This window comes from Rattus rattus, chromosome 9, assembly GCF_011064425.1.
Source record: "Rattus rattus isolate New Zealand chromosome 9, Rrattus_CSIRO_v1, whole genome shotgun sequence".
NCBI lineage: Eukaryota > Metazoa > Chordata > Mammalia > Rodentia > Muridae > Rattus > Rattus rattus.
Genome location: NC_046162.1, coordinates 71176172 through 71188119, shown reverse-complemented (window position 1 = coordinate 71188119; position 11948 = coordinate 71176172). Strand labels below are relative to the sequence as shown.

The 11948-nt window shown below is 45.8% G+C and overlaps 1 protein-coding gene across 1 annotated transcript in view; it reads right to left on the bottom strand.

Moving 5' to 3' along the window:
- The window catches only part of Prkca (protein kinase C alpha), a 399975-nt gene that overhangs the window by 7850 nt on the left and 380177 nt on the right, over positions 1-11948 (bottom strand). Inside the window, exon 16 of the mRNA XM_032914268.1 lies at positions 9947-10087. Coding sequence (XP_032770159.1) covers positions 9947-10087 — 141 coding nt within the window. The remainder of the gene's footprint in view (positions 1-9946; positions 10088-11948) is intronic.

The following is an 11948-nucleotide window of genomic DNA, read 5'->3' as shown; positions in this document are numbered from 1 at the left end:
TGGATTTCTGTATGGTGATGTTGTGGGAGACAATATATCCTTAAGCCACTCTGTGGAGTCCATACAGGTGATAAAGCACACTCAATATATTAGTCTGGCTCACATATATGAAGCCATAAAACTTTGGATTTCAAACTGTATATTCCCATGATGCTTTTCTTTGCAAGAATCCAAAGCACTTCAAAGCAAAGGTCAGCAAAGGCAGAGCCTGCAATCACATGAACCTACATGCAGAAAATATCACTGAAAAAGGCTCTTTAGGAGGCAAGTAGGGAAATACTGTTTCTTCTCAGGAAATAACCAGGAATCTATATTTTTAATTCATAAATCAGATAAACAACAGAAGTTGGCTTCTATTAAGATACTACATTCAACTTTATTGCAATGATGTAAACATCTAAAGAAACAGTTGTCTTTTTGGTAAGACTTGATTTTCAACCACGTAAAAGTTGTTCCCCTGGAAATCCATTTTCATAAAATTGTCATAACTTGGACAAAGGGTGCCATTGTCAACTAGTGGTTAGAGAGGGATACTGCTAAATGTCCTAAGATGAAGGGACTTCCCCACTCCCCTAAATATTTATTGGTTCAAAATATCAATCGTTGGGAAACACTGGACTCCACATATCTAGATTGTAATGAGAGGTCCTGTGGTTGGTGTGAAGGAGCCAAGCAAGAAAATTAGGCAAAAGCAGTCATGTGTGGGAGCAGAGCATGGAGAAGTTGAAGAAAGCCAAAGAAAAAATGATGTAAGTAAGTGTTACAACCCTATGAAGGTTGATTTTGAGAGAACTCCCTTTTGTTGATAGATGGGTACCAACTGCCTGGAAGAATTCAAGTGAATTTATTGTTGATTCTTTCAGAGCATGGGCATGAGCACTCTTGAGAAGAAATCATTTGTCATCTTTCTGATACTGACAATGGAGAGAGAGAGAGAGAGAGAGAGAGAGAGAGAGAGAGAGAGAGAGAGAGAGAGAGGAGAGCGCACATTCTGGCAAATGAAGGCTTTTCTTAAAATGATTCAGTTTAGGTAAAGAGACTAGAGACAAGGGCAGGCTGAGTTCAGAGAATAAAAATCAAATCACTGAAATTCAGATGCATCAACCATAAGACAAAAAAAAAAAAAACCAAAATAAAACAAAACAACCCCCTTCAATCGCCCAAAACAATGAGGGGTGTGAGTATAGCTTAGGACGAAATAGAGATGATAGCTTTTGAAAAACTGGGGGTTGAGACTGAAGATGAGATGAGACCTAAGACTCAGAAGATATTTTATTCTTAGAGTTGTCATACCAGAGTGAATGTCATCCCAAAAGGCAGCATGAGTATTTTAATCATAAATCTCATATTGTGAAAAATAAAAATTAACCTTACACTAGAGAAAGTCTCTCAAAGATGAACCTTCTATGCTTCTAAGCAAAACCAGGCCCAGAAACAGATCTCTTTTAGGAATCCTGGAGAAGATCTTGAACTACAATCTAAAGATGTTATGCAGAGATCTTAAAAGCTACCAGCAAAATCAGATAAGGATGATAACAATATCTTTGGATTCTTTTGCAGAAGATAATATATTTAAGAATCTATTGTTCACTGCCTATGACCCAACCTTGAGATTATCAGCTTGATGGATAGAGAGCTGCAGGAGCCACCTTGGAGCTATGTAAGAAGTAAGAGATGGGAGAGGGCACCCAAATGGGATCTGTGGATCAGCAAGTTAAGTACCACAAGAAGCTAGCTTGGCTGCAGATGTTCTCCCAACATTATTAAGTCATTTGAAGAACAGCCTCTACTAGTAGCTAGAATAACAGGCAAGTTTGGGTTGTCTGCAACTTCTGAGTTCTAGAACTATAGACCTTCATAGCAGCTAAATATACTTATGAACAATGCCTCTGGAGTGAACAGGCATGGTATTTACCTCCAAAGTCCATCGACAACTCTCACTAGTAGAAACTTATGCTAGCAATGTGACCCAGAACAAACTCAGAAGAGAAATGGGCAGCTGGTGTGTGAACACAGGCAGGTTCCTTGATCTCCGTGGGAACTGTTTCTATCTGGTGCTTGGTACTGACACTTGTGGAGGGATAGCAGAGTGAAGGACCCAGCTAGAGATCAAGAGACCTAGGTGTAGCTTTAAAGGTAAAATGGGGATGTGACCACCCACCTTCCAGGGCTCTGGTGAGAGCTAAAAGACCTATTCTAGATGATACAGATAGAAGATATGAACATGAACCAATAGCCCTGCATGCAAATAGATAATACTTGAAGAATTAATGAATGCTATTAACAATCTGCCTTCTCTTTTATCTCTTCATTAAGGAATTAAAATCTTTGTCATTTTTGTTTTCTCTACCCAAGTTATTAGTTTTAATCATCAATTAGACATGATTTATACCACCTGGGAAGGCATTCTCAATGAGGGATTGCCTAGATCAGGCTGGCCTATGGATAGGTCTATGAGGAATTATCTTGATTACATTGAGGAAGCCCTGTCTACTAAGGGGGACACCATTCCCTAAGCCAGGGATCCTGAACTATGCAAGAGTGGGCAAATTGAGCTGAGTGTGAACATGCATGCACTCTTTCTCTTTTCTTCACCATGGATATAACCAGTTAGTCCAAGTTTTTGCTACCTTAATTTGCCAAGAACAATGGACTGTGAGCTAGCATGAACCCCTTCTCCCATAGGTTGCTTTTGTCAGGGTATTTTAACCCAGTTACAGAAGAGGAACCAAGACACCACCCATTAGTAAATTCACCAATCAGTAAAGTAAACCTAGGAGAAATCGCACACAGCAAAGAAGTTACAAAGCATTGAATGATGCAGACCTGAGATGAAATGTGGGTTGCAAAGTTCTGTGACCACATCTTGTGTGGTAAGCAGCCTTCCAAACCCTTTTGTTCTGTGAAAAGGGTGGAAGGAGACTGAGCTGTGCTGCTGGGCATGGCTTCTTGCTTGTGAGTCTTACCCCTGAGAGGCACTGAGCACAGCAGTACATGTGTGGGTCTACACTCTATGGTGTCCCAGGGGTGTTGGATACAACTCTGTGGTCACTGGCCTGGAAACATGAGTGGTTACAGAACGATGACCACTAGGAAGCAAAAATCACACAAATCCCAGATGGATTGCCAGAGTGCAGAACAAATGAAGCATAGAGGTTAGCTGTGAAAGCACAGAGATAAAAAGAAATGTAGGAATCTCAGGAGGGCTTCATACAGTTGCTAGATATGGCAGGGTATCCTTTGGCATTAGGAAAATGCTTACCTATATAGAAGAATCTATTCTGGGGAATACTACAGCACTGTGCTGTATAGTCTAAACATTTATGAGAATATCATTCATTCTCTACACGGTTCTCCGTGTATCTTTGTGTGGGTTAAATAACAGGTGGCAGACACAAGCTGGTGTCTTCCGTATGCTTCCTGGGAGGCCAGGTCAACTGTACAGAAGCCCCTGGGGGAGGGCCTCTGGCTACTTCTCTGCCCTTTCCATGAAGATTAGCATGCTCAGGGAAGGTCTTGATGCGGAGTGAGGGCAAGCAGTGGCACGCGGGTTAATGGTGAAAAGTGAGGTTAGTTTGCTTAGTCACTCAAGGTTCTGGAAACGTGCTCACCGAAGGCCTGGATGCCCACTGAAGCCAGTGCATTTTGGTACAGAAATTCTGGAGAATAAGAACGGACAGAGGAGAGGAATTGGAGATGTCGAGAATCAGGAACAGCTGTGTGGAGAATGCCGTGAACCCACGAACCTCTGCAGTACATTGCTATGTGAAAGATGCAAGATGCGAAATGCCACACTGTCTCCTTATGTACAGGTTTACACATGCATGCCACATTCTGGAAGGTCACAGAAAAAATCATGAATCATGGGACTAGAAGTTAGGGTCCATGGGGAGACCGTCTTTCCTTTTCTATTCTTACCACTTGGCTGATGATTTGGCTGCAAATGGATAGTATTTTAGTAGTAATAACTGTCTGAAAGATACTGAGATTTCCTCTACCTCTGGCCAACATTCCCTGGGATAAAGGACTAGAGAAGGAGGGGCTTTGGTTTCTGGGATACCATTAGATACACTCAGCTTGCCTATTGCCTTAGAACACTATCTTGGGAAGGGCCAATGCTGGAGAGAGTTTAATTTTATCCATGAGTTTGTTGATAGATACAGGATGTAAGTCCCACATAAATGAGTGCATTTGTAGTCAAGCATGATGGCACACACCTTTAATCCTAGCTCTCAGGAGGCAGAGGCAGGTAAATCTCTGAGTTCAAGCAGGCCAGCCTGATCTACACAGTTGAGATCCAGATAAGACAGGACTACATAGAGAAACACTTTATCAAACAAAACAAACAAAACAGTGAGTGCTCGTGTGTGTGTGTGTGTGTGTGTGTGTGTGTAGTGTGTGTGTGTGTAGTGTGTATGTGTGTGTGAATGTGTGTGTACTGTGTGTGTAGTGTGTGCGTATGTGTGAATGTGTGTGTGTACTGTGTGTGTGAATGTGTGTATGTAGTGTGTGTGTGTGTGTGTGTGTGTGTGTGTATGTGCACAAATAGGTTCACTTGCATATGCAGGTGAATGAGCAGTGTGTGTTCACATAGGCCAGAGGATAATCTCAGCTGTTACACCTCAGGACATCTGTCTACCTTGTTATTTTCAAACAGTCTCTTACTAGTCTGGAGCCTCCCATGTAGGCTAGGCTGGTTAGCAAGTGAGCCCCAGGGTTCTGCCTGTCTGGGAAGATGGTTGTGTGCTACCATGCCTGGCTTTTTCAATGAGCACATTCCCTAAGGTATAAAGTATAAAAGCCTATGCATGCATGAGGGTGAAGGTTCACTCTTACCAAGTGTTAATTTCTATGGAATAAAATATGTACCACATTTAGCCTTTCTTTTTGTATTAATGGCCAGAGCTAGAGGATTTAAAGTTCTCTTTTCAAGAGCAGTACAGTGACCATCATTGCTGGGTCTTGACATTTGGACAATGTGAACATGTCAACTTGGGGCAGACAGGGTCTGTATGCACAATGTCCTTAACCACGGAATCTCTAAGGCTTACAATTTATTTATATTTATTATTATTTAAAGTGTTTCAGTTTTTATAAGCAGAAAAAGATTTGGGGGAATGGTTATTAAAGAATAGAGGAAACTGTTTCAAATTCACCAGTGAAAGATGGAGAAAGATTTAAAGGCTTAAGTCAAACCCTAATACACCATGATGTTGTTCCTTCTGTCCCCAAGGATGGCTAGTGCTTTTAAATTGTCAGCAAGGCTCCTTGAGTTTTGAGCATCTCAGTTTTAATTAGCATCCCTGTTACTGGCTCAACGGGAAGACCAGGAAAATAAACCTGCCTGCCACTCAAGAGGACTGATTAGATGTGCCAGAGGCAGTGTCTCAGTTAGACAGTCTCTACAGACAGCTTCCTTCACCTGGGAAGCTGCTGCTCTGTACAAGTAACTTCTCAGACTCCTTATTAAAAGAACACCATGCCATAAGATGTCCTCAAGTTTAGAAAATATGCACAGAATTATTTATGTTTAAAGAAGCATAACACCAGCAACTTAATCTCAAGTAGTACAGGAAAGTGTGTGTGTGTGTGTATGTGTGTGTGTCTGAGTGCATGTGTGTGTGAGAGTATGTGTGCATGTGCACGTGTATGCATGTATGTGTGTGTGAGTAGGTATGCATGCGTGTGCACACATGTGTACATGCATGTATATGTATGCATGTATGCACATGTGTGTATGTGTGAGTATGTGTGTGTGCATGTGTACATATGTGCATGTAGGTGTGTGTGTGCACGTGAGTATGAGTTCAAAGAACAAATCAAAAGAGGACAAGGCAAGCATGGTAAAACTTTAACATCTAGGGGATCTAGGTAATGTAGACATTCTTTATATTATCCCCCTGCCCCTTTTTCCTTGCAGTGCTGGGATTGAACCCAGGGCCCTACGCAAGCCAGTCTAATGCTGTACCTCTGTGCTGCACTCCTAGCCTTTGGCTTTTCAAGACAGGATCTCACTACATAGTTCAGAGTGTCTTCCTCCTGAGCCTGCTATTACTGGAGTGCTGCCACCATGCCCAGCTTCCCAACTCTTTCACAAGTCTGAGAAATTCTTTCAAAATAATTTAAAAAAGAGCTGCCAACCCCACACCATCACTATATGCTCTAAATAAGCTAATGATGTCATTCAAAGGCGGCCGCCATCCTGTGAGCATTGCTATTGCTGCCTCCCTTCGTGGTGGTGGGGTGGGGGAAGGAGCCGTGTCTGTGCCCGACCATCTCAGTGTCCCCTATGCCTATGCCTGCGGGCCTCACTGTCTTTGGCTCTTGCTCTAAGGATAACAGTGCTCCAGTGGAATTTATTCTAGTTCTCCCTACTTCCTTTTGATGAGGTAACTATAGTAATTTCCCAAGAAAGGCTATCTCAAGAGACTGGCCCATTTTGAAAATGCTTCCCCAACCTGTGGATTCAGGAATATTTAGTTCTTAGTGTTGACTTTGCAGATTAACACCCTCTACCTCTAGTATCCCTTCCAGTTGAGTGGCTATTTCTGGCTTGTCTGGAAAGGAGCGATTGTGCTTTCGTGCGTGTGCACCAGTGGATAGAACTCAAAACCAGAAGAGAAAAAACAACCAATGAACTGTATGCTCATGGTGTCTCTACACACTGCCACTGGTTTCAGGCAGAGGAATGGACTGAAGGCTACTTCATTTATGTGACTAACACACCAGGAGAAATGCCCCGTGGTCAGAGTGCCTAGTGGGCAGCTAGGAGCTTTTGCTTTTTAGACTAAGCAGAGAGGGGACTATCCTTCCCTTGGTGAGTTAGATGGCCAAGCAGGGTGGCTGACTTGTTCCTCACCAGCTTGACCCCACAGGTCTGTGACTGAAGATGGACCTTTCCAGAGGTCACATGTCTTTGAGAAAGACCAGCATCTTCTTCCCCAGTCTTCTGATTATGGACAGAGCTTCTTCTAATGACTCAGGTTGGCCATGGGGAACACTGGACACAGCTCAGCTGATCTTTCCTGTGCACATTTCCTTGAGTAGCTCACTGGGACTGGGCTGGCTGGCATTTTTCTCACAAGGATGAGAGACAGTCATCTAGTGGCTTCACATATGGGTTGGGACAGCTCAACTGCCTGGTTTTATTTTGACTTTAAAAACTTAGCACGGGAAAGCCTACCCTGGCTGGGGACAATTTTGGCTTCACAGCGGCACATGGTAGCCTCTGGGGGACAGACATGGCTCTCTTGAGGGCTAGTTCTTCTCATCACTGGTCACTGTAGGCCAAAAACTTCCTTCACTGCTGATACCACAGGAAAGAGTGTCCCTGTATTTGATACCCACCACTCTTGTTCATTGCTCTCTTGTATGAGTTGCTGTACACAAATGGCTGGCCACAGAAGCACTGTGGGTCTTGCCTTTAATGCAGGCAGGAAATGGAGAGCCCTGTATAGAACTTGCTGATAGGATACACCATAAAGGGTCTTTTGCTGTGGCACCTCATGCTTTGCGTGACACTTTGGTCTAAAGGTTAACTTAAGGGTTACTTAAGTTGTTACTTAACTGATAAAACAAAGACGATGATTAGACTGTATACCTAGGGAACCTTGATTCCTATAGGTCAGTTCCACATTTGCCCTGCTGTGTAAAGTCTCTCCCCTCCTAGCCCAGAACCAGTGATTCTGGAATCATTTTTCTTCAGAGTTTTAAGAGTTAAGAAGTAGGGGGGATAAAAACCCACCAACAAAAAGCAAACAAACCCAAAGATGAGAGACTCCTGAATCTACAAGCACAGACGAGATGCCCAGAAGCAGCCGGCCAGTACTGTGAGCGCTGGCAGTCCACAGCTGCTACTTGACAACAAGTGAAGGTTTAATTCCATGGAAGCCGGGCCAGTACAAACCAGAGAACAGCTAATGGCCTTTAATCCTGCAGGTCTCAGGAAAATTGAGTCTCCAGGGCTTGTTAGAAACCCACCAGGAAGCCCCGAAGACAAGGTTGTTAGGCAGGCCTGCCAGGACTGCTCAGGGGTGGGGGTTCCCTGGGCCCTCGAAGCTGGGCTGAATGTGGGGACATGGGCAAAGTCAGAGGTTGTGGCAGCCACATTGCCTGGGTGTTTACAACAGAAAGGTCCGTGTTGCTCACTCCTCTTTGAACTACCTGTTGCTTTTCTTTTTCCTGCAGACTCCTCTGAGTTTGCATTTAGCTGTGGACCAGTGAGGCATGCTTCACTGAGGAAGCTGGGAAACCACATCCCAGAGGAGCTTCTGTCTGCAGTCCTTTCTCCCCACTACCCCTGTGCTAACCATACCGTGGCTCTGACTAAGCTGCTCTCCTCTGTCCTAAATGATCTTTTGACCCTGGAACTCTTCTTGGTGTGGCATTTCCATACCAGCTCTGAGCCATGCCATGAGATTGCACCCTAGGGACCCTTGCATGCTCCTCCTCACCTGAGGTTAGGAGGTGGCTGCTCTGTGTCTGTGGCCTGGCTGTGGGGTGGGGAGTGAGCTCAGGGTTGCCTCTTCACTGCCCTGCATATGACCTAGAACTCCCTCATGCCTGTCTCTCTCTGCTTGGACTCCTTTGCCTTGTGACAAAACAAAGCATCAGACCCCGCTTGCTTCTCACTCCTCCCTGAACTGTGTCTCCTCTGCGGCCTGGCTTCTGTCCCTGCATTCTTTTTGGTCGGTGGAGAAGAAGCTGGGGGGAGTCAATTGACCTGATTAATTTTAGTTTGTCTTCGGTCTGTGCTAAAAATGTCTGAGGAGAATGAAGTCCAGCGGGTTCGCCACGGCCAGTGTTATTCTTGGTGCATCGGATACATGGGCACATCTGAGGGTGGATTTGCTGCTCCACTCAGCAATTCTGCCACCACAGGGGTCCCCTTGGCCGGCTCGGGCAGGTTGGTTAGAGACAGGTGGGGGCTGACCCAGCAGAGCGGAAACACTGGCCACGGACGATGGCAGCTTGCCTTACAGTATCTGAGTGCACCAGGGCAGAGGCTTGGCAGGGCTGAGTGAGACTTGGAAGGGGTGGCTCTGGGCAGTTGTCCTGGGTACTGAAGAATGGCAGGCGGGGTGTCTTAAAAATACTCAGTTTAGTTTAGTTCTGGGGACAGAAACCTTGAGAAGGGACATACTGGCTGCCACTCACTAACAGAAGCAGCTGTAGGGCTGTCACCAACAGCCTAGTGGAAAGGACCCTGACCCATCCTTCCAGCATCTGCCAGCGATGTCTTCTAGTGAGCTATTCAGCCTCTACGTGTTTTGGCGCTCTCAAACACAGAGCTGGGACAATCACGTCCGTCTGTCTCACAGGGGTGCTGGGAGAATTATGTAAACTGATGTTTGAAAAGCGCCGGGAACCAGGCTGTCATATAATGGGTTAAATAGAATTTTAAAGGTGGAGATACATAGTGGATGAATGAAGCCAGCAGTGCTGGCACTGGTGGTGGCCACCCACTCCACACAGCTCATGTAGAAGCCACTGTGGGAACTGTGTTCGGCTTCTCCCTGTGGGATGGTATAGATTTAGGGGTGCTTCAGAACCCATGGTGAGGCAGGATGAGGAGAGGGCTGGGGCAGCAGGCAGATTTAGGAGATAGATTTCAGAGTCCTGTCAAGGATCAGACAAGGAAAGTTCTGCAGGATACAGTATCCCTGGTGTTCAGAGCAGACTGCTGGCCAATGGCTTGAGTATTCTGTGGCCATCCTCAAGAGGGTGAGAGCCTGTCCTCTGTCTTTACTCTGTAAAGGCAGTGGAACCCGGGCCATCAAATTCTAGGATTGTGCACAGTCTTGAGCTGGTGACTGGGGAGACATTTCCCTTACTCTGCCAAGGTTAGGGTCACTGGCCTCCTACCTCCCAGAGGAAGGGAAGGGAGGGCCATGTCTGGGATCAGGGACATGGAGCTAAGGATATTGGCCCGCCTCTCTGGACTCACCACTTTGGGCTTGAATGGCGGTTGGACCTCCCTGTTCTCCAGCTTCTCCCAGTCGATCCTCCTGAAGAAGGCATGCTCTCTGACATCCCTCTCCCCCTCGGGCCCACAGCCCAGCCGCTTGGCAGGGTGTTTGGTCATAAGCTAGAGAGAGAAAGAGACAAAGAAACAGATGAGTGACAGAATCTTCCTCGGCCAGCTCTGCCTCCGAATAGATGGCCCTGCCGCCTGAGGAAGCTCTGGAAGTCCACCAAGAAACACACATGTGGGGTGGCGAATGTGGTCTCCGGGCAGTGATTTTCACAGTAAGGAAGCAGTTGGAACCGAGGACGGAATGGGAGAGAAATTCAAACCGGCATCTGCTTGTATCCCGTACTTTTCGAACCTGGCATCCTTGTATGTAGATGGGGGCAGGGAAGCTGGGGATATGTCACAGTAGTAAGGAGTCACCTCACAGGGGATAAAGCCCTAGGTTCAATCCAGGGAAAAACTGGGAGGGCATGGAGGGAGGGAAGAAGAGAAGTTCATGTTATTTACATGAATGCCTGATTTTAGAAAAAAAACCAAACAAAAACAAACAAACAAACAAACAAAAAACAATCAAACCATGAGATCATGAAAAATCATGAGTGCTGAGAGTACTGAAGGCCTGCAGGACACAAATGCTGCATGTAGCAAGCTTCACATTCCTCTTTATCACCCAGATTAAAATATCAGGCTCATGGGTTAGGAAAATATACATTGTAGCAAAGACAGCAAGTAGTCCATTTCAAGGTATCCGATGTGGGAGGGCAGTGTCAACCCTGGGCTCTTTCATGGCAGGAGCTCCCCAGCTGCCACTGGCAGCTTAGCCTTGACCTTCAAACACACTAAATAGGAAACACGGCGTGTGGTGCACTCTCTTTTGATACATTTAAAGGGGAATTTTGTGACTTAAATCATGACGACTAAAGACCAATTAAGTCCTCCGCCACCAGTTAAGTTGCTAGCATTTCCCTGAAAAGAGAGCTGGCCAAGGACCCAGAAGGTTCAAAACAGTTCTATTTATAATAGCCTCCAGCCAAGGCAGAAATAATGCAAGCGCCCTCCTCACTGAGGGGAATAGAGGGATGGACAGTTCAATGTCCACACAGCAAAAAACCGTGTAGCAATGCATCAGAAGGAAACATGGCCACACACAGCCATGTGGCCACATTTACTGTGCCGTGCTGGGTAAAGAGCCAGGCTTGGGGCACACACTGAGGAATCCCACCTGTGCAAAGGCCAGGACAGGCAAGATTAATCTGTGTAGTCAATACTGATTATCTTGGGGTGGGGGAATAGGGAGTTCTGTCTTTGGACCATGGTACAGTTACGTGCATGCTTCCATTCTGTGAAAACTAATTGATACGTCCATGGAGGGTCCGCACCCCTTTTTAATATGTATACCTTAAGAGAGAAAGGATAAACTCTGTCAGGGATGTGAGAATTAGCACTCCCCCAAGGGCCTGCGATTATTTCTTTACTTGTGTGTATTTGTGTATATATATATGTATGAGTACATGTGTGGAAGACAGATGGTGTGTGTCTGCCTATGTGTAGAGGCCAACCTTGGGTGTCATTCCTCCTTGGATTGGACACATGGATTGGAGCTAGGCTGGCCGGCCACTGAGCCACAGATCTTCCTGCCTTTACCTCAACAGTGTACGCCAGCCTGCCTGGCTGGTTTGTGTGGGGTGTGGGGACCGAACTCAGGTCTTCATGTGTACATGGCAAACACGTTATTGACTGAGCTATGGCTAATTCTGATGACTCCCCAACCCCACTGCAATGCTATGAGGTGGACAGGGAACTGAAATGCACAGAGTCAGAATGGATCAAGATGTTTGGACAGGACTGGGATGGGAGTCTGTTCTGTCCCTCTGTGCCCTGCGTGCCACCAAGCTTTGCAGCAGCAAGCATTTGTGATTGTTCCACTGTCTTTCTTAGAAGGCCGGGAAAGGAAGCCAGGCATGGTGGTACACGC